This window comes from Chinchilla lanigera, unplaced genomic scaffold, assembly GCF_000276665.1.
Source record: "Chinchilla lanigera isolate Chin_1 unplaced genomic scaffold, ChiLan1.0 scaffold00112, whole genome shotgun sequence".
Lineage (NCBI taxonomy): Eukaryota > Metazoa > Chordata > Mammalia > Rodentia > Chinchillidae > Chinchilla > Chinchilla lanigera.
In genome coordinates, this window is record NW_004955513.1 from 1,009,179 (window position 1) to 1,031,641 (window position 22,463).

The 22,463-nt window shown below is 51.4% G+C and overlaps 1 protein-coding gene and 1 long non-coding RNA gene across 5 annotated transcripts in view; one reads left to right on the forward strand and one right to left on the reverse strand.

Annotated features, from left to right (window-relative positions):
• The window catches only part of Nup214 (nucleoporin 214kDa), an 83,274-nt gene that overhangs the window by 53,540 nt on the left and 7,271 nt on the right, over window positions 1–22,463 (forward strand). For 3 of the 4 annotated variants that reach the window (XM_005408354.2, XM_005408358.2, XM_005408357.2), the window contains 3 exons: window positions 2,268–4,085; window positions 5,760–5,830; window positions 14,791–14,947. In XM_005408354.2, the coding sequence (XP_005408411.1) occupies window positions 2,268–4,085; window positions 5,760–5,830; window positions 14,791–14,947 (2,046 nt within the window). The remainder of the gene's footprint in view (window positions 1–2,267; window positions 4,086–5,759; window positions 5,831–14,790; window positions 14,948–22,463) is intronic. The other variant, XM_005408355.2, reaches the window with a different exon arrangement.
• LOC102019303 lies at window positions 19,561–22,461 on the reverse strand. The gene is made up of 2 exons (XR_001231742.1): window positions 20,618–22,461; window positions 19,561–20,428 (listed from the first exon to the last, which is right to left on the reverse strand). It is a non-coding gene; the product is annotated as an uncharacterized LOC102019303 (long non-coding RNA).

The window sequence follows — 22,463 nt, forward strand, 5'->3', positions numbered from 1 at the left end:
TGCGCCACCATGCCCGGCAACAATATGTATTTCTTAAGTGTCTTCCTCTTCTCAGTTTAACAATTTTTCTTTTCCTTTTTTTGTCCTTTTTTTCCCTCTAATTTTTCTTTATTTTAATTTGGGAGTGTTTTTATTTTTATTTTATCTTTAATTTTTATTTTAAATGCAAGCTTTTATTTGTAAAAATAATGTTCCTTTTGAGAAAAATATAGAAATATAAAAAGACAGAGATGTTAGAATCACACTTTGTTCATCTAGTAATTACGGTTCTCATTGCTGGGGCTGGGGGTTGAGACAAAGTCACACTCGGTAGTCCAGGCTGGCCTTGAACTTACTAAGGTAGCCCAGGCTGGCTTTGAGCTCATGGTGATCCTCTTGCCTCAGCCTCCTAAGTGCTGAGATTATAGATGTGCACCACCCATTCTGTTACATTTTCTTTTGGGAATTTTGTCTTTTTCATTTACCATCAGGTATGAATTTTCCAATATTGAAAACCTTATATAAATGTCATTTTTAATTGCATCATGATTCTGTCTTGTAGGTATCCTACACTCTGTCTAACCCTCCAGCTACTGTATTGGTTATTTCCAGGGTGTTCCTGTTACAAATAACACAGTGACCATTTTTATTATTTCATTCAGCAAACCTTTTAGGGCTCAGGACATGACCCAGTGGTAGAATGCTTGTCCACAACCTGTGAGGCCTGGGTCAATCCCAGTACCATACACAACAACCCACAAAGGGCCAAATTAGGCCCCAAAAGGTCAGAGACACTTTTTTTTTTTTTTTGGAAGTTGTTTTGTTTTGTTTTGTTTTGTTTTTTGGTGTTACCAGGACTCAAACTCATGACCTTGCACTTACAAGTTAGGCGCTGTGCCATTGAGCTATATCCCTGCTCCCCCCTCTTTTTTTTAGTAAATTATGAGGCAGGGACTTGGCCAGGCTGTGCTCAAGTGGTCCCCCGCCTCATCCTCTGTTGTAGCTGATACTACAAGGTGCACACCACCACATTCATCTGACAGACATTCCCAAGGGGCTTTCTGTGCCCACTTATGTAGTAGAATTTCCTGATGGCATCGGCTCTTCTTGAATTCTGGAGGAAGACCAGGGGCTTAAGAGCATAGCGGGCATTCTAACCCCGGTCTGAGCATGCTCCTTAAAACATCGGTGATCTCATGCATTTCTAGAGCAGAAATTCTTAAACTTTCTTTGAACCTTTGCCTGCTTAGTGTGGCAGAACACCCTTGGCCCACCTTTTCCCCCATTCTCAGTTTCTAGAAGGAGAATCATTCCGTGATATAAAGAGATTGGAGAGGAACAAAGGCATTGTTAAAACACACAGGGATAAACTGGAGGCTTGTATAGGTAAAAGGATGCAACTAGAGAACATACTCATAAGTGAAATCAATCAGACCCAATGTGTAAACAACATATTGACTCCCTAATGTAAGATTTGAAAGGCACAGTAAATACTGTTAAAGGGAAAGAAACTGCTCAAAAGGAAAGAACAACTGGGATGAAGGAAAGGAGAAAAGAAGGAAGGGGGAAAATACATATATACACACATGCATACGTACAAGATAGCTAAGATAAATGTACTACTAATTTCTATTGGTTTATTGAAAGGAACAGTTAATGCCTAATTGTTTGATCAATTTTGTATGCTTATATCTGGCAATCTGAACTACTACTTTGAAGATAACAATATGCAATATAACAACCATTGTTAATTTCTTATCACCTTGTTTTGAAATTGTGTATCTTTTTTTTTTTTTAATTCTTTAAAATTTAAAAAAGCATAGGGATCTGGGTGTGGTGGCGCACATCTATAATCCTAATACTCAGGAGGCTGAGGTAGGAGGATCACAAGTTCAAAGCCAGCCTGGCAACTTTGAAGACCCTGTTTTAATATAAAAAAATAAAAAGGACTGAGAGTTGGAGCACTTTCCAGTACTTACCAGGAAAAATAAGGAAAAGAAAATAGTCATTGTATGTAAACATTTTAATTGACACTTTAATAGACAGCAGTCCAAAACCAGAAACAACTCAAGACAAAATCTGTGATAAAATAGCTTAGTTAGTAGAACCCTAGTAAGTACATAAAATAATGATTATCTGGGATTTACACTTTGTGCCCTTAAAAAAATAAAAGAACTTCCCTTTGCAATCGAGCCCTGGGAGATCCAGAGGCTCTGGGTTGAAGGTGTGAGACACAGCCCATGGATTTACTAAATCCAGCTGACTTCCTGATTTCTTTCTCTTGCTAGGGGCAGCATCCCCCACCAAAGACTCAAATCAGCTTGATGCACTCTCCTTCAGTGGGGGCAACAAACCCTTTTCTGAGCTGGTCCCTGAAAGCTCTACTCCTTCAGGACTCGCTCCGTCCCCCAGCACTCCCGGAGGAACTACTGCCACCTCTCCAGGAGAGCCCCCGGCCTCCAGCAGCAGGCCCGGGGCTCCTTCTGGGGTCACGCTGCCCACTGTGGCTAGCAAGCCGGAAGCCCCTCCAAGCAAGCTGGGAGAGCTTTTGTTCCCAAGCTCGTTGGCAGGAGAGACTCTAGGAAGCTTCTCAGGCCTGCGTGTGGGCCCAGTGGAGGACTCTGTGAAGCCACCCAGTAAGTCCCCCTCCCCGAGCCTGGTGGGGGCGCATCCGACCAAGACTTCGAGCATGGCCTCCGGGTTCAACTTCAGTAGCTCTCCAGTGCTTGGGAAGCCTGCCGAGTCCCCGGCCACCTCTGCTGGGACCACCAACCCTGCAGTACCACTGGCCACCACCAGCACAGGCACGGCCAGTTCCTCAGCGGGGGTCTTTGGCAGTCTGCCGCTCGCCAGCGCGGGATCCTCCGGTGCTGTTGGTTTTGGAGGGGCATCACTAAGTGGCAGCAAGACTGTCTTTTCATTTGGAAACGCGCAGACCAGTGACACTGCACTGTCACCCACCCCTCCAGCGGCGACATCAGCCGCTCCTCTCCCGGCATCATTTCCCACCTTGTCCTTTGGTGGCCTCCTGAGCTCAGCACCTGCCCCCTCCCCGCCTGCAGCCTCTGGAAAGAGCACAGAGGAGGCCTCGTCACCAGCCTCACCTGAGAAGCCAGGGAGCAGCGAGGGCTTGGCCTCCACAGTCACACTCCCCGTGCAGCCTCAAGCCACCCCCCAGGCTACCCTGCAGGCCTCCGAGCCCGTGAGGAAGGAGCCTGCTCTTCCACAGCCCGCAGCCAGCAGTCCCAGCCCAGCAGCCCTAAGTGCCAGTCTCCCAGGGCCTCCTGCAGAGGCTGCTCCCACAGCCCCCGGGGGCCCTGACGTCAAGGAAGAGGCTGCGCCTCCTGCTCCCAGCTTCCCGGCACCCGGCCAGGCTGCTGCCACAGCCCCAGGCATGGGCGCCGCGGCCGTGGACTCACTGGGCACCACTGTGACCTCAGTCCCTGCTTCCAGCAGCACTCCAGGCTCCAGTGCAGAGGCAGCCGTGTTTGGGACTGTCACCTCCGGCTCCTCCATCTTCCCTCAGCCACCTGCCGCCAGCGCCAGCTCAGCGTTCAGCCAGCTCAGCAGCAGCACAGCCACAGCCCCCTCGGGCACCCCCGTGTTTGGACAGGTGGCAGCCAGCACAGCACCCAGTCTGTTTGGGCAGCAGACAGGCAGCACGACCAGCACGGCCACCGCAGCACCACAAGTCAGCAGCTCTGGGTTCGGCGGCCCAGCCTTTGGTGCCTCAGGCCCGGCAATCTTCGGCCAGACAGCGTTCGGGCAGGCCCCGGCCTTTGGCCAGGCCACCAGCAGCCCCGCTAGTGGCTTCTCCTTCAGCCAGCCTGGGTTTAGCTCTGTGCCTGCCTTTGGCCAGTCTGCTACGTCCACCCCCGCATCCACCAGCGGCAGCGTCTTTGGGGCCTCATCAAGCACCAGCAGCCCTGGCTCCTTCTCTTTTGGACAGTCTTCTGCCAGCACCGGAGGGTTGCTGTTTGGCCAGAGCAACCCTCCTGCCTTCGGCCAGAGCCCCGGCTTCGGGCAGGGTGGCTCCGTGTTTGGAAGCGCCTCAGCCACTACCTCCACGGCAGCACCTTCGGGCTTTAGCTTTAGTCAGGCTTCAGGTAAGAGTTCACAAAATGCCTTTCCTTCATTCCCTCTGCTCTTTGAAACATTTGCAGTAAACCTGCATTACTTTTGTAGTTGAAACGAAAAGCAGCAAAAACTAACCTTTAAGATGAAGAAAATGTGGGGCCTTCGGGGTGTCTTTGGCCTCGCTGTGCTCCTCCACCTCAGCAAGCCCTCTGCTGTGCTGGGCGGCCAGTGCCAGCGCCGTGGGGGAAACCATGCGTCTTTAGCCAAGGCCGCAGGAGTGGCTGGCCTGTGCATAGCAGGCACCGTCCGAAGCTGTCCTGCCTGCAGGGCCAGATCTCAGCTCCAGCCGCACTGTGCGTAGGCCCAGGGAAAGCTGCTGGTCCTTTGTTCTCCAAGGCCATCTTGCCTGCTGCCAGATGCCTGATGTTTGGGAAGTTGGCTCTTTTTGTCTTTCCCAGGGTTGTGATTTAAAACAAAAAAAACTTATAAATTTTACTAGTATTTTTGAAAGAAAAGACTTGATGCTCCTCTTTTATGTCTCCAATTTTAACAGCTACCTTCACTTCTAAAGCTGCCAATGAGCAGATCAATTTGAAAATCTTTTCTAGGCTTGGCATTCTGACAGGTCTCTTAGGAAAGGGAATTGGGTAGCTGTTAAGCTATAGAGAAAATAAAGATCAGTGATTTTTTTGGCAGACAAGATTAGGAGTGGCTGCTGATTAATTTCTTCTGTAATATATTTGAAAATGGCTCATATTTTACTAGAAAGGAGTTGCTTTCCTATCGACAGAGTTACGATCCTACTATAAGGACACGGGTGAAAAGAGAAGCAGTCCCAGGTTCCCCTAAGGCTGATGGGGTAACAGAAGTGTGACAGGTGGGGAGAAGCCTTGTTCTAGCTCAGGGTTCTGCCCTGGCCATGCCCAGTGCCAAGTCTGCTCTGCAGCCAGAGCTTCAAGAGCTTCCTCAAACCAGCTCAGCGTCCATAGCACCCCAAAGGAACTGGCTTCCAGTTAGCACCTGCACAGACGCTGCTGGGCCTGCTTCTCAGGCCCTCGGGCCGTTGAGATGTGTCTACCTAGACCTGGTCTCGAGCACCTCATCACGCAGGCATCTGCCTCTCCTGCCCTGTGCAGCCGGGTGTCCCCACCACGTCACACTAGCTGTGGAGCACACGCGGCCCTGGAAGGACCTAGGGCTTGAGAGGCAGGGGAGCAGGAGCTGAGTTACTGGAGAGAATACTCGGTGACCGAGGGCCTGGGAGAGGCCGCTGGGAGAGTGTGCTGCTCGGCCTCTGCCCCGCATAGCAGAGGAGGACTCGGGCTCGGTGTGAGTTGACAGTCTTAGAGAGAGGTAACACAGTTGGCCTTGCACCTAAGGATACAGAAACCAGCCATGGGTTGGCACCACTGAGAAACCTATACTGAACATACATGGACTTGTGTTCTTGTCCTTATTCCTTAAACAATACAGTGTGACAGCTGTTGCCTTAGCATCTTCAGTGTGCCAGGTAGCATACGCAACCCGGGGGAGACCGCGAGCATATGGGAGCATTACGTAGCTTATATGAAAGCTTTATTCATAAGTTGACTTACTGTGGAGTAATTTTGCACACCTGAATACCATTTTTTTAAAAAAAGAGGATGCTTTATGTTGTAAAAGACTCATCCAAATTGAACTCAACATTTTCTTTTGTTCTCTAGGTTTTGGATCTGGTAATACCAGTTCTGTGTTTGGTCAGGCAGCCAATACTGGCGGGACCGTCTTTGGCCAGGTAAAGGTGATGTTCCTCTGCATTGCGTCAACATTGCCCGTTTCCCCCGGTGTAATACCATCAGTTCGCGCTGTGTGTCCAAACCCTCTTCACTGCCTCAAAGACATGCACTGTCCATCTCAGACTAGAGAGAACCCAAGTACTATACCGACCCTTTTTCGGCAGCCCCCTGGGGACGGCGGGGAAGGCCTTGCCTCCTCTGTTTTACCTTTGCATGTTCTCTTAGGCCAGCAGTTGCCAGGCCGAATCCTTAAGCCTTGTTTAAAGTTCTTGGGAAAAAAGAAATGGGAAGAGAAGAGTGTGCAGCAGAGAGCACGTGCACGCGCGTGGCCCTGCCGAACTCTAGTTCAGGGCTCCTGCTGGCGAATGGAGCTGTTGCACTCCATACAGTCCTGTGTGCCAGGCCTGGCTCAGGAGGTCATCTCGGGTAGGTGCTGAGGACTTTGAGGTCCCAGAGAGGTGGGGTTTGCTGTTTCGGGCCAGCAGCTTTTAGAGCAGTGCACGCTGCTGCAGAGGAATTCGTAAAGGGGCAGGCATGATGTTTCTTGTACTTCTTCCGTAGGTTTTCTTATTACCTCTTGTTTCCTTTGAAAAAGGCCTCCACCCTACTCTAAAAAGAGGGAAATGAAACTTCTGACTTCTAGTTCCTGGTAATGGTAGCCTGGTCATTCAAACCAAGTTCTCTGCCAAAGCCAGCAAAAAATACTAGGTGAAACATAGAAAGCCTTGATAAGCTAGCAGGAATTTTACCAAGCCAAACCAGTGGGAAAATGGGAGGCTGGAGGAAGTGTAACGCAGTTGTGCCTTCAGGAGCTTTACTGACCTGAGAAAACGAGCTAGCCCCAGGAACAAAGGGACAGAGAGCACTATGCACAACGTAGGAAATCCAAAAGCGAGACTTCCTTCAGTGAGCTGGGACTCAATTCACAGGGCTCACTCCCTGCACGGAGCCTGACGTGGTCCCAGGGGTGGTCCCTGCAGAAGTTGGGCAGAGGCCGCCCAGCCCCCCTTTAAAGCCAAGGGACTTTCCTGAGGCCACGTGTCATTCTTATGGATGGTTGTTAAGGACCTCAGTTCCCACAAGTCCGTTTCCGCACAGAACTGTGAGCACAGCCAGAATGAATCTCAGAAATACATTTGCAGAGATGATCTAGACTGCAGAACACTTCATTTCACAGGCTTAGGAGAAATAAAAGACAAACTTGAAAATACCAGTTAGGATTAGGAAATTACAAGTGTTGTAGCAGCTTTGAAAATCAAGTAGCACTTCTAGGAAAAAAGTTAGTGGTTCAGTAATTCAAACTGAAGGTTTTGTGGGTGTATTTAAAGGCAGCTGAGACCTAGCTGTACAGGGCTGTGGTGTCTGAAGACCAGGGCTGCCGACCTGACAGGTTACTTACAGCGTATCGGCTGCTCAGCTGTGTGGCTGGCACAAAAGCGGCCACAGTTTATAGTGAACGAGCCTGGTTATGTGCCAGTAAAGCTTTATTTAGAAAAACAGATGGTGGGTGGGATTTAGTTCCTGAAATTTGCTGACCCTTGAATTAGAAGTTAGGTTATCTGGCATACATGATGGAAGGCAAAAGGATGGAAAATAACAACAGAGAACAGAAATCCTCTAAGAGAAAGTCTAACACACATCTAGTCAGTGTTCAGGAGAAGAGAGAAAATGTGGTGCTGTTAGAAGAGAAGAAGACAGAAATTTTAAAACCAGTAGATAAAAGTAACCCACAGGGGCTGGAGATTTAGCTCAGCGGCAAAAGCGCCTGCCTAGCAAGCGCAAGGTCGTGAGTTCGGTTCCTGGTACCGGAGAAAAACCAAAAAAAAAAAAAAAGTAACCCACAGATTCAGAAGACCGACAGGTGCCAAGCAGAACACACGAAAAGACATTCTGCTGCGGCTGGGCATGGTGAGAGTGCGGGAGAGGCAAGATGAAAGACCTAGGGGAAGCAGAGAGGAGGCGGGCTGTCTGCTGAGGAGCCCGGCTGCAGCTGACTTCTCAATGTGGCCAGGAAAGCCAGGGGTCAGAGTCAGTCTGCCTGGGACGCTACCCCAGCAAGAAATGTCTTTAAAGAATGGAGAGAAATCAAGGTAATCTTGCAGGTGAACAGATGCTGAGGGATTTCGTGTTATCCAACCTAAAGGAAGTTCTAAGGGATGTTTTTCAAGTAAAAGAAAAACTTGACCCCACCAAAATGGTGGCCTTCTTACTTTTTGAGTAAAACAAGGAAAATTATAGCCTACGTAACCAGCAGAGTAATTGTATTCAGAATATATAAAGAATTCCTACATATCAAAAAGAAAAAGATACCTACACCTATTCCAAAATGGTTATGCAGTGGCAAACAGGAACACTGAAACAACACCCAGGATTTGGAGGGAGATTTATTTAACATCAGACAGGTGCTGACTAGGAATCAATTGTTTCTCAAAATGTCAGGCCTTGAAGGCCCAGGGAGGGAGGTCCTTTTGGGATTAGGGGTTTAGAGGTAGAGTATTTGGTTGTCTTTCATTGGTTCTCACAATGTGCATTCCAGTGACTGGCCATTTCTAAGAGACAGAAGCAACTGGAGCTGCAACAGGAACTATCACGTGGGCAACTGAAGTGTACTGGCGGGGTTGGGGGGGGCATTTTCTGCTACAGTTAAAAATAAAAGAGCAGACGATGCTGCGTATTGGTGAGGAGTAGAGCAACTAGCAGCTCATGTCCCGTGATGAGTGTAAGCTCACATCACGTCCTTGGGAAACCATGTGGAGTCTCAAAACTAATAGGCAGTGTTTATTGACCCAGAAGATCCGCCTTGGCTAACCAAGCAAAAATGAGTGCCTTTGTTCACCAAAAGATACAGAAAAAATGCTCATAGCAGTATAGTCCTAGTAGCTAAAACAAGAAACAACTTCAATCTATATGAGATGAATGGACAAATAAATTGTGCTGTATTTACGTAGCTGGAAAACTGCAAAGCAAGGAAATAGAACGTGTTGCTCCTGTTCAGATCAAACAGACGAATCCCCAGGCTTAGCAGTCGGTGAAAGGAGCCCGCTGCTAGAGTGCTGGCTTTAATACTTTCGGCTTTTCCCAGAGGGTCCAGGGCAGGCGGCGGGACTAAGGTACTGGCAGTTGGTACTCGCAGGGACTTTGAGAGCAGTGCAGAGGAGGCCTGCGGGAGCTCAGGAAGCACTGACTGCTGGCCAGCTTGGACATCGAGCCTCGTACACTGTTGTGATCCCACGGCAAAATGCAGTCAGTCTCAGTTTTATTACCTTTGTGACCATAGTAAAAAACAGTAGGAAGAAAACAGGCAGAAGACAAATCCTAAAAGAAGGGTGCTGCTGAGCAGCACTGTGCGCCCTTGCGCTATACTGTGTAGCTAAAGTGGCAGTTTTATGTTGTGTCTGTTTTACCACAATAAAAAAGTAGAAAGAGGAGTAAGAACACATTTAAAAAATAGAGGACAGACACAGGACCAGCACACATGAAGATGTTTAACTTCACTAGTGACAGAAGTTAGAGCTCCAGAGGGGCTATACCTGTGCGGCGCCGCCGCGGACAAGCTTGGTATCATCCAGTGAAAACCAGTTTCACCCTAGGTTTGTTCTTCCAAGAAGCTCCTGTGTGTGTGTGTACCAGGCTGTGGAAGTATTCATAGCAGCCTTGTTATCACAGTGAGAAATGGAAGCCACCCAGATCTTCGTCAGCATGTAAATGAGTAGATGAACTTGTATTACTCTGTAATAATGCTGAGTGTATCTAGCTGTGAAAACGAACAATTACATTAACGTGGGCAACTAAAAGGCATAACGTTGGGCCAAAGAGATTATTGCTACCTTTTATGTTGTAAATTCTATATTGTTAAAAACCACCCCATTCTTCCTGGGAGGGACTAAATACTCAAACTAAAATATTCTCCATGAGGGCAGGAACCTTTTCTATTCATAGTCATACCCCCGGTGCCTGTCCTGAGACTGACGGCAGGAGAGACCTTGTGGAGATGAGTCTTCACGTGGTAAGGGAGCCCCAGGAAACCCGACTGGCTCGGAGCAAAAGAACAGAGAAGGCCGTCACTGCGGCCGTCAGTGGCACACACCTGCAGTCCGAGCTGCCTGGGAGACTGAGTCAGGAGGATCACAAGTTCAAGGCCAGGCCAGGCAACTTAGCAAGACCCTGTCTTAAAATTTAAAAAAAGGAGTGGGGTTTAGTTCAGTGACAGAGCACTTGGCCAGCATGTGTGAGTCCTTGGCTCAGTCCTTAGCACCACAAAGAGCAGAACAGAACAGAAAACCTTCGCACCCAGTAAAACACTGAGAAAAATGAGTATTGGAATTATCTGGTGCTGTGTAATAGTCTGCGGAAGCCCTAGCACCTGCAACAGCTGTTCGTTACAGACAGAGACACTCTGGATCAGGGACTCGGGCGGGGCGAGGGGCTGGTCTTTGTCCCCAGTAGCTACATTCCCAGCTGGAAAGACAGGAGCCTGGGGGCTGGGCAGCCCTGCGACCTTGACCTGAACCTGCCGCTGTGGCCTAGGCTGCTTCCCACAGTGGGTGGCTGCACTTCAAAGAGGAACATTCTAAGGAGAAAGATCTGAGCCCAAGCCGCTAACCTTCGTGGCTGTCCTTGGAGGCCTCTTCCTCCAGGCTCATGGGGAGGAAGGGCAGATGCCCCAGGGGAGATGAGAATTACTGCTGCGCCTTCTTTGGAAGACAGTGTGCCCTGTAGGACTGTTGTAGAGCGGTGACCCCTTCCTGAACTGCAGTGCAGTGAACGGAGCTCTGCTGGGAGCACAGTGGTGGGGGCAGCCTCGGGAACAAGTGCTAGTTCTGGGCTTGGCCGGGTGGAAGAGAGGCCTTGCTGGGGCTGGGGATTTAGCTCAGCGGCAAAAGCGCCTGCTCTGGCAAGCGCAAGGTCGTGAGTTCGGTTCCTGGTACCGGAGAAAAACCAAAAAAAAAACCAAAAAAAAAAAAAAGAAGAGAGGCCTTGCTAAAGATTGAGATCTTCTGGCTGGGCAAGAAGCTATTGGCAGCGGTGAGGCAAGCAAAAGAATTGACCAGTAAGCACAAGAAGAGGTGATCAATAGCAGCCAGGCATGGTGGTACAGGACTGTAATCCTGGCCCTCTGGGAGGCTAAGATGGGGAGATCTCAAGTTCCAGCCCAGCCTGGGCAACTGAGAGACTTAGCAGGACCCTATCTCAACATGATAAAGGGCTGTGGATGTAGTTCAGTACAATAACCACCACCCAAAAGAAAGGATCACAGCATTACACATTAAGGAAATGAAAATCAAACTACTGTGAGATACCCCTTCAAAAACAAGTGTTGGTGGGGGCACGGAAAAATGGGAAGCCCTACATTGCATGGTGGGGGGTAAAACTGCAGCCAGCAAGGAATGCAGTTGGGTGCGCTCTCAACACCCTGAACACAGCGTTCCTGCCGTGCCCCAGGGACTGCTTCTGGGTGTGTGTCCCGAGAAACTGAAAGAGCCCAGCAGAGACCTGCACGCTGGAGTTCACACAGCATTGTCCATAGCTGTCAAGGGGTGGAGCCGGCACCTGCCACCCACAGACAGACGCTGAGCAGATGGGAGGTGTGGGTTAGTGGGTTCCTACTGCATGAACCTTGAAGGCAGTGTGCTCAGTGAGATGAGCGGACACAGAAGGACAGACAGTGAAGGCTCCACTGTGCAGGGCTGTCTGGAGTACGTACATTCATCTGTGCCTACCAGGGACTAAAGGTGGAAGAAATTGGGAGTTAGTACTGTACAGTTGCAGAGTTTTAGTTTGGGGTGATGAAAAAGTTTTAGAAGTTACGGTGACAGTTGCACAACATTGTGAATGCAGTTAATCCCACTGGATTGAACACTTAAAAATGGTTAAAGTAGGGGCTGGGGATTTAGCTCAGCAGCACAGCGCTTGCCTGGCAAGCGCAAGGTCATGAGTTTGATTCTTGGTACCGGAAAAAAAAGAAGAAAAAAAAGTGGTTAAAGTAAGCCAGGCATGGTGGCACACACCTGCAATCCCAGCATTCAGGAGGCTGAAACAGGATCACTGCGAGTTCAATGCCTGCCTAGGCTACAGAGTTGAGTTTAAGGCCAGCCTAAGCTACATAGAGAAATCCTATCTCAAAAAAACAAAAAGGAGGGGCTGGGGATTTAGCTCAGCGGCAAAAGCGCCTGCCTGGCAAGCGCAAGGTCGTGAGTTCGGTTCCCGGTACCGGAGAAAAACAAAACAAAACAAAAAAAAAAACAAAAAGGAGTTAAAAATAGCAAATTTTTTGTTACATATATTTTATCGTAATTTTTAGAAGTTGATAATGATACACTAAAAGCCATTGAGTTTTATACTTTAAATCAGTGTACTGTAACTGATCAGGAAAAAAAATCAGCTTGCTAGGCGTGGTGATACCTGCCTGTCCTCCCAGCACTCGAGGCTAAGGCAGGAAGATTGCCTGGGGTTTGAGATCAGCCTGGGCTAATGTGTGACCTACATACCAAGACCCTGTCTCAAACAAAAATACAAATCAGATTGGAATCTGAAAGATTTGCAAGTTCAACAGTAATTTGCCCGGCATAAGTACCTCCCACCATTCTTTCCTTATGCTGAGGAAGAGGAAGTAAAGGCCGCCTTAAAAGCAGGATGAGCTTCCAGGGCCTTACATCCTTTTGCATTCAGCTGTGGAACCCAGAGTGACCACTACAGCCCAGCTGCTGCCCACTCCAGGCTCAGATGAGCAAAAAACCCTGACCCTTGAGCTAACGCAGGTGAGCTCGGTGCCTCCCATCCACACCTGTTCCACAGCAGGGAAGAGAGTCTGGACCGCGGCTCGCCCAGCCCACAGACACAGGGAGAACTCTTGGTGCAGGGAGCGAGAGTGAGAGTCTCTCGGGCAACAGTGCTCAGTGGCCGGTATGTTCCCCAATGTGCACGTCCAGGCAGAGAGAGAAACAACCAGAAGTGGACAGAACCACCAGAAAAGGGGCAGGGCACCACAGTCAGATTGTTAAGATCAGCAGAAACCAACCAGAAGGTGATGTGGATGTTGGAACTAGAGACAGGCTAAAATGACAAGCGTTTATGGAAATACACTGCAAGAAGCACCAGACGTGGGAGCTCAGCAGAGAAGCTGAAAAGGCAGAGCCCCTGTCTGTGAAGTTTAAATGTAGTATCTGATGGCTGGGGATATAGCTCAGCGGCACAAGCACCTGCCTGGCAAGGGTAAGGTCCTGAGTCGGATTCCCAGTACCAAAAATAAATACATAAATTTAGTACCTGAAGTGAAAGAAATCATGAGAAAAGTTTGACAGCAGAGTGAGTGTTACAGGTATACTGAATTTCTTGGATATCTCTGAGGTCTTCTGCAATTTTAAGTTGCAAAAACTGTTGCCTATAAGGAAAGGACTCCTCTGACCCTTTGAAGAGGCTGTGGAAACTATCAGCTCACCTACTCTTTGGGCAAGTGTGTTGTCACTTCCGGTCTCTGTGGACAGCCAGTATTTGTCGCATCACAGTGTTAAACGTAGGCTGAGGCGCATGAAGCTGTTGCTTGTCACAGGGCAAGCTTCCAGTGTGTCGGCCTGACGTCAGCAGAGGCCTGGCTCTTCGTGCACACATTGGCGTCACGGCTTCCCTCCTCACAGACGCGGTTCACTGGTGATTACGTCTTTCGCTTTTATGTTTGGATTCCTAGTTTAAAAAGCTCTCGGTTATTGGTAAGTGGGTGTAGTCAACTATTTTGCTTTAAAAAAGGTTTATAGAACAAAGGAATCATCGTGGACCTTCAGTACGATGCTGCACAGCCAAAGGGAGTTTGTCCTTCTCGGGGCACAGAAGGCAGGTGTCTGTGCTGCACCAGGGCGGGTGGTCACAGATGACCAGGGAAAGATAGCAGGCGTGGACTGGGGAGGTCTTTTAACGTTTGCAGGCGGGTGGGTGCTCTCTACCCCCAGCTGCTGCAGGAACAGGGCCCGGTGAAATTTAGACCAGAGCGGAGGCGGGAGGCACTGGGAGAAGTTTCGGAGGTGGCTGGCTGAGGGATTGGAGGGCTGCTTGCGAAGTACTGAGAAAAACACCAAGCACGTAGGGAAGGCTTGATCATTGTTTGGTGCGGTACAGTTGTCACCATCCCAAGCAGCGGCCTTCTTGAACATGTAGTCACATGCCAGGCTCATTTCATTCACTCAGCACCATGAGGTGGGTAGTCGATGACCCCAGGCCCAGCAGCACCACGCTGCCCCCTGGTCAGGGAGCACAGCCACCTGCCTCTGAAGCCCACCTCACATCAGCGGCCAGAGGAGCGTCAGCTTCACAGATGAGAGCAGCTTCAAGTCTATCCCTGGGCTGGCTGTGGAGAGCTGAAGTCAGGTGGCCACTGCCTGTGTACGCTCAGAGTCAGCGGGTGCCCCGAGTTAGCAGCATCCTCGAGCGTAAGATTTGCAGACTTGGCCAGAATTCAGCGATGGTCATCACTTCAACAATGGGCTAATTTAAGCTTTCTGCAGCGCTGGGAAAGTCATTATGAAATGAGAGCACACAAAGGGGGAGAAATGACTGTAAATCACTCATCGTCAGTTGCTGATGAGTTCAGCCCAACACTAGAGGAGTCAGGAAAAGTGGTCCTCACCATGGCGCCTGCATGTTTTCAAACTTTTCATTTGGTGGCTCGTGTGTGGGGTTGGTTCTCCTGCCCCTGGCACGGTGTCAGGCAGGGCAGGCAGCAGGGGAGAGAAGCCCTGGAAGTCCCCACCTCCCGATGACAGCGTTCACTTGGGAACCACGGATGTGGAGGAAGCCCCTGTCCAGAGCGCAGCTGCTGGGGTGTTGGGGTGCACCTCCCGGAGCTAATCACTGCACCCTGCTTTCTCCACGCGTGTGGCCCTGCCGCAGCCCCTCCTCCGCGGATATGGCCCGCCGTTTGACAATGACCTCTCATCCCAGCTTGCTTCCTGCCCCTGTTGTTTTTCAGCAGTCATCCACTTCTGGCGGGAGCGTGTTTGGGTCTGGAAACACTGGAAGGGGCGGAGGTTTCTTCAGTGGCCTTGGAGGGAAACCCAGCCAGGATGCAGCCAACAAAAACCCATTCGGCTCAACGAGTGGGGGCTTTGGATCGTCAGCCACCCCAAGTAAGTGACAAGAGTTTTCCCAGTCCCTTGGTCCCTTAGTGCCGTGGTTGTCTTTCTGATGTTACCCAAGCTTCATAGACAAATAGGAAAAGGGAGGAACAAGATCTAGAAGGTCCAGTTGCAATGCCTGCCCCACAGTGGTGTGATCAGCTTTGGCTTTTTTATTCAGGCTTCTTTGTGAGGAGTCGTGTGTCATCGTGGGGAGACAGAGCTGCAGCACGCTGAGCTCTCCCGTCTCCTCCAGAGGCCCAGCCCACTGTTCCTTAGTGTGAGATGACTTGCAGCGAACTGGAGCAGGCAGGCAGAAAGGAGCGAGCAGCCGTGTCTGACTCTGCTGTGAAGTCCAGCTGCGTAGCAGGGAGGCCTTCACTGTTTCTTGCGTCGTTTCCGTTTTTGTTCTCTTTGCATCTGAAGCTGTTACCGGTTAGCACTTCTCCAGCTCATTTCTGAGATTCTTTGTTGAGTTGGTGATTCGTGATTGGAAGTGAAGGAAATCTATTCGAACCTTTAAATGTACTTTTTAGAAAGATTTATCCGTGCCGCAGATGGAGCTGCGCTTGGCGGGTGGGTGCCGGTCGTCGTCACTGCACTTCCTCCCTCCGCGCACTCGGTCCGCGGTGCCGCTCGTGGGTGGTGCTGCACGAGCTGGACGTGTGCTCTGATTGACACCCCTCACCGCCGTGGTGGGGTTTCCCTGAGTAGTGAGGCCTCTGGGGTTAAAAGCAGGATTTTCTATCCTTACTTGCTCTTTTGGATTCATAGGTCAAGAATGAGTGTTTTTGATATCCCCGTCCCTCCCAGTAAGACATAAGATTCGGTATCGAAGGTCACACACCTCTCATCTCCTGCAGTTACAGAACCAGAAATCTTGGTTCCTCAGCTCCCCGCCTGCCAGCAGGGATTTAGAACTGTGGAATGAAGGCATCTTAGAAGTCAGGTCTGATCATTTTCAAAAGCTCTTTCTGTAGATGAACTCCTGAGCAGAATCCTGATAAGTAAAACAGAAATAGGTTCACGTAGAGACGGGGCTCAAGAACCCGGAGCTACGTGTGGGTAGCTTCCCAGCTGTCAGGTAGCACAGGAGGGCTCCGTGAGTACATACTGTGACGTGTCCTTCCAAGTCACAGCCAGGAAGTGGCAGGTCTAGAATTTGGCTAGATCAGCTGTGATGTGCTAGCTGGACGTGGGCCCTGAGTTGGCATATCTGGCATAGATGAGCACTTGACAGCGTGCTCATTACAAGAGGGGTGGCCGCATGTCGGGTGTGATCTGTGCGGTTCGCTGCTGGCCCGTTCTGTTAGCAGCGTAAGCATGTCGGACCCCTGTAAACTCCCCTCCCAGCCAGCCCAGCTCTGCTGCCCAGCTCTGCGCTGTCAAAATTCTTCTCCCAGGGCTGGCTGCACCTGGCATGCGCTGGCTTCCGCGACTCAAACCTTTACCTCTCTCGCGAGACTGTGGGCAGGGACATCTGTGTCATGTGGCCTGAAGTAACACCACGGAGACCGAGGGTACTACAGGCCAGCGCTGCTCCTGCCCCAGGGGGTCGCGCACTTTCTGGCCCTTCACTGTCCCTGATACTTTCCATGTGATTTCAAGCAAACGCTCATGTGATTGTTGTTGTTTGCTGGGGATGGAGCCCAGGGCCTTGCACCTGCCAGAAAAACAAGTGCTCTACTACTACTGAGCTGTATCCTAGGTCCTTTTCTTTTTCTTTTTTTCCCGTACCGGGAATCAAACTCATGACCTTGGGCTTGCCAGGCAAGCGCTGTGCCGCTGAGCTAAATCCCCATCCCCTCCCAGGTCCTTTTCTATTTTCTGTTTTGAGACGGTCTCACCAGGTTGCCAGGCTGGCCTCAGCCTTCTGAGTAACTGTGATTACAGGCACGCGCGCCACCATGCATAGTTCCAGCTCTGGGTTACGTGTTCAAAGCGGGCACCCGCTGACCACCTCCTAAATGTTGGCTGTTGATTGTGAGCCAGCAGTTTACACTTACGCTTCAGGGAGGCGTAAGTGAATTTGAAGGGGTAAGCAGCTTTCCATTATTGCATTTTAAGAGTGTAAAATTCGATAATGAAAGAGGGCAAATCCCTTTAAGCCTAGGGCCAAGCACAGGGAAGGGAAGGGACGGTGGAGGAGGGGGCTGGTGGAAGTTGATCCTCACCATCGGTCCTCACCACCGTACCTGGTGCTGCTGCAGTCCCAGGTGGCAGCTGTTTCTCCTTGAGCGACCACAGCACCCGAGCACGCGCGCGCCCCGTCCCCCATGCCATAGGAGCCCCTGCTCCCGCCTCCCTCCTCCCTCCTCTCTTCCCACTGTGCAGTGCGTCCCCGCACTCTAGCTCCTGCCCATCCGCACTCCCCTGCCTGCTCCAGTCTCGGTCAGGAGACTAGGATGGTCAGGAAATCCATCTCGAATCACACCTTTTTAAGCTGCTTTTACTTCACCACCGCCCCTGCTCAGCACCCTCTGGCAGCATCTTACCCATTGGGTGCTCCATTCTGTCCTGGGTCCCTTCCCCAGCCTGTTCCCGCTGCTCAGCCGCTCAAGTGCTGTCCTCTTCCTCGTCCTGTGTATGTGCATGGCTCACCTGCTCCCTGCACCCACCTCCCAGCTTCCCCTGCAGGGATGGTGAAGGCTGCCCCTTTGCCGGAGCCTGGGCTGGGCCTGGAGAGCTCTCCCTCTCTGAAAACCCACGGCACATGGTTCCATTGCTTCCCGAAGCATCAGCCAGAGGGAGCTGACCTTGATCGGTCACTGGCTGTGTGCCAGCTGCTTAGTAACATAGGCCGATCACTTCTTGCAATGGAGACTGTCCCCATGTCCAGGAGGGAGTGAGGGCCACAGAGGTCACAGGGCTGCTAAGGAGCCTTGCCAGAATTTAGTCAGGGTCATTTTCCAAGCCCAGACCCTCTCGGGCCTGGCAGTAAAGAGATGCCTCCCAGCTGTGCGTTGTGGAACACACTCCTTACACGTGGAGGTCCCAGCACAGGTAGGAAACCTGCAGTTTCTTTGGCAACAGTTATGCCACAGGCTGCCTGGTCATGAAGCCACCTGAACTGGCCTGAGAAGTCCTGTGCACCGTGACCATGACTGTTAAGGCTTCTGTCTAGATGTCCCCCCAAAGCCTCATGCAGTCATAGGTGGGGCTTTTTCAGAGGTGGCTGAGTCTAGAGTGTGTGATTGATTCATGGTGCAATGCTGGGATTAAGGGTGGATGGTTACTGAAGCAGTCCATGGTCTAATCCTGGTAGCCTGGGTGCAGTAGAAGGGACAGAAAAAGGCTTTCATATCCCTTGCTTGCTTTGCTACCTTCTGCCCGCCACAATTGTTTCTCCTCTGCTACGCCACCCTGCCTTGGAGCCAGCGGATTATGGACTGAAACCTCTACAAACTGTGAGCTAAGTAAACCTCTCCCCTTTAACTTCGGATGTGGGTATTTTGTCTCAGCAACAAGGACAGTAACTAAAACAACAACTGAGACTTTTCTCACTGCTGGGTCATTCACAGGTGAAGAGCTGTGGGCACCACTGCTCCGAGTCAGCCTGCTGTGCCTCACAAGCACCACTGCATAGGGTTTCTGTCTCTGTCATCCCCAGAGGCTACTGAGACGGACGCTTAGCCCCGGCTGTATTAACACAGCATCCCTGGGGTTTGTCACCCGGAAGGATTTGCTGTCTCCTTACCACGTGCTTTCTCCTCAGGGACCTGAAAGATGCCAGGGCCAGGAAGCCACTTGCTGACCACCTTTCAGGCCAGTCAGGCTCCCCCACAGCTGTCCCGTCAAAGGGTGTCTTGGAGACAGTTCAGTGACCTCAGTCCTGCAGAAAGACAGACAGGACAGTCTCTGGTGCTGTCACCATCAGACTTAACCTCCCTTGTGTGTGTCTGAGACCAGATCAGCCCTGATCAGCCCTGATGGTGGGTTCGCATGGTTTGCAGACGAGACCGGAGCATCCATGTCCTACCAGCAGAGGAAAGCCCAGAGCATATGCCGGTTTACTGGACTCATCACCCCCGAAGTGTTGGCCTGTGCAAATACAGATGTTCCTTAGTGCTAGGTCGGACATCGACAGTGCAGACGCTAACCACCGAGGTGCTCTTTGGAGTCGTGCTTGCAGAAGCCAGAGTCTGCTGTTTCGGAGCCCCTGGGAGGGAACCGAGCCACACACTGTTGACTGGAAATGGCAAGCAGGCGCCGGTGCCACCTGGGGTCAGAACAGCGAGAGAGACCGCAGGGTGTTCCACCGCTTGGGCTCCTCAGAGCCTCCAGGTTGCTGTCATCACAGCGGCAGGGGGTGACCCTTGGTCTCTTTGCCAAAAGGGAAAGGCTTAGTTTCCTGTGGCCAAGCTGCTGTTTTACACTGAACATGGCTGTAGTGTGGGAGGGGGAGGGGCTGAGGGAACCCAAAGGGCCTAGTCCTTTAGCCTCTGCCTTCGTCCGCAGGTGCTCTGTGCTCATTTCTCCCTGTGTCGGCCCGGCAGCCTCGTGGGCACAAGTACTGTCGCGGTGCTGTGTGAAGTCCTTCCCAAGGTCACACAGCTGTTAGGTAATCTAACCCAGGTCAGACTGCAAAGCCCAGCTTTATTCTACCACAGCACACTCCAGACATCTTCAAAGACAGCGTGTTCTTTTTTTCTTTCACTAATTACATAAAATTGTCTATATATTTCTGGGCCGCCATGTTTTGTTTAGGTACATGGACACATAGCTTGTGATAGTTAATCTTGATTGGCAGCTTGTCTGGCTTGAGAGCTGCCTAGATTATGAAAGCACACACCTGGAGACCGTATCTGGTCCCTGACCCTACCTCTCCACCTTTTCCTGTGCTTGCCCCCTGGCCATGAGGTGAGCTGCATTCCTCCACCACAGCCTTCCTCCATGATGGGATTCCCAGTCCCCCATGGGCTGAGCCCTCTGCAGCTGTGAGCCAGAATCAGCCCCTTCTCCTTAGGTCATGGTTGTCAGGGATTTTGTCCCAGCCATAGAAAGGTTTCTGATACATTGCATAATGTTCATTCAGAGTAAACCTGTCTCCTTGATTTAAAAGTCAAAATCCTTCCTTCGAGCTATGAAAAAAAACCAAGCACATACTGTTCTCTGCGCTCACCTTGCTGTCTACAGAACACGCGAGCGTCTCTCTGCTGTCACGTAGCACCTGTCAGCCTTTCCTCAGCCCCACTCCTCCCCGCACTTGGTGTCCACTGTCCTGCTCAGCCTCTCAGACCAGCTTTCTAGGTTCCACACACGCGTGAGCTCACGCAGTGTGCATCTTTCTGTGCCTGGCTTATTCCACGAACGCGGCGATCTCCAAGTGCCACAGTGACAGCTTTCATCTTCTCGTGGCTGGGTAGTCTTCTGTCGTGTGGGTGTCGCCCAGTTCCTCTACCCAGTCCTCTGCTGATGGACTCTGGTGGTTTACAGCTCAGGGCACCTGTGTGCAGGTGTGTCTGACAGACTGATGTCATCTGTTGGAGGATTCTGAAAGAGAGAACGAGAGAAAGAAGCCGAAGCACTTCTTAGTGCTCTCTGGCATCTCAGGAATTGAAGTCCCCTGTATGGTATTGTCCCACTCAAATCATGTCACCCTCACTTCACAGGCTGCATCAGATTCCTGGGGAGGAGAGCCTACCCCAGGCTTGCACTGGAATTTGTTATTTGGAATTTTACCTTGGTAGCTGTAATAAAGTTGGAAAACAGCAACCCAGGTTCTTGAAATTCCAAGTGAGGGGAAAGGCGGAGGATCCCATTTATCCTGTCCAGTGTCCCTCGTGCAGCCCTGCAGAGAATCAGATGTGACCCTGGGTTCACGTGTTCAGGGACGAGCAGGCTGCTCAGGGAGTGTCCAGGTCCCCTCCCCGGTCAGCAGTCACATGGTGGAACAGGAAGGAGGGAGAGAGGGCCATCTCCAGGCCCCTGCTCGGCATGCCAGCGCGGGCTCCTTAGCCAGAGGAGCCTCCTCGTCAGGGCGAAGGCAGTGAGTGCTGTGGCAGCCCTGATGTGACCACGTCCGGTGGGGTGAGACTGGCAGCAGGGGGATGGCATCAGAAGTGACCGTGAAGGCACCCACCCTTCAGCGGGAGTGCCAGGGCCGGGAGAGGCTGGTCACACGCGGACGCTTGCCTTCGCACTTGGCAGCACAATCTCCACTGCCTGTGCACAGCCGTCCTGTGTCGGCGCCTTCTCTTTGGGCCTCCGCTGCGTTTCAGGGTAGCGCAGGGCCCCACCCAGGTGTGCTGGGAAACTCGGGTTACGCTGGCCTAGGCGCTGGTGGATGGGTGCGCTGGGAGCGTCTCTGTGACTTCGGCATGTACATATTGTCTGATCGGGCTTGCATTTCCTGCAGCAAACAAAAGAACTCACCCGTCTGGAGGGTCTCGTGGTTTCCTTTATTCTCTTGGCTCTTGGAGCAGATTCGGTGCATAGTTGAGGGAACGCAGCAGTCCACTAGATAAGCGTTTGAAAGGTCAAGGATTTCTCTGAACCTCTTAAAAAGAGGAAGTTAAAAGGAAGGCCTCGCTGGCCCCTTGTATAGGGTGTGATCAAAAAGTATGGTGAACATGTTGTTGGCTCTTGGGCTTTTTTTAACTACAGAAAGAAAGAAACACACTGCCAGGAGCCTCCCTCAGAGTGTACGCGCGCGGCTCGTCCCGTTGTCCTTGCCGCCTTCTGCAGCAGGGCTGGCATCCTCTTTGCTGTCTTTTGTCTTTAGTTACACTGTTACGCTGTCTTAGTATTCCGAATTGATTCAGAACATTTCTCTCTCATGGTCACTTCGACTTAGGAAGCTCCAGAAGTCACAGGTGCCAGATTAGGGGGCTGAGGGCGCAGCATCACATTTTCTGAGCCTGCCTTCGCCGGGCGGCACTCAGCAGCAGCATTGGCTGGACTTGCAGTCACATGCCCTAAAGACACGGAGGAGAACTCCAGAACCGCTTGCAGAAGTGGCAAGGCCAGCGGGCCAAGTGTGTCTGAAGTGAAGGGACTCGTGAAATGTGTTTTAGTGTGGAACCTTTAACTTAAACATGCACTACTTGGCCACCCCCGAGCGTCCGTCTGAGCAGGCCTCACTCCCGTCAGAGCAGAGACGGGACCCGGGTCTTCCTGTGTCGCCCACTCTGTGCAGCCCCAGCAGCAGCAGGCATGCAGGAGCCACTGTGTGGGCTGGGTTTGCTCTGACCTTGTTTTCCCTAGACCAGCTGGCTCGAAGCTGCTCTTCACACATGGAAAGCAGACCCTCTTCTCCAGGAGCTGAGCTGCTGGCCCTCCAAGACGTCCCAGAGCCCCCAGGGTTGCTCCCTCGGGGCAGCTTCTGCCCTTTTGTGCCCATGGCACCATGCCCGGAAGCCCCAAACCAGGTGCTACAGCAAGGATGGACTCAGGGTCAGGCTGCACACAGGCCAGAGGGCTCCCAGGTCCCAGGCCACCTCCACACCTGGTCTCCCGACTCCTTGCTGCTGGGAGGTGAGGAGGGCTTTTCTCACCCAGACTTCCCATGCACATGCGCTCTTGTCCC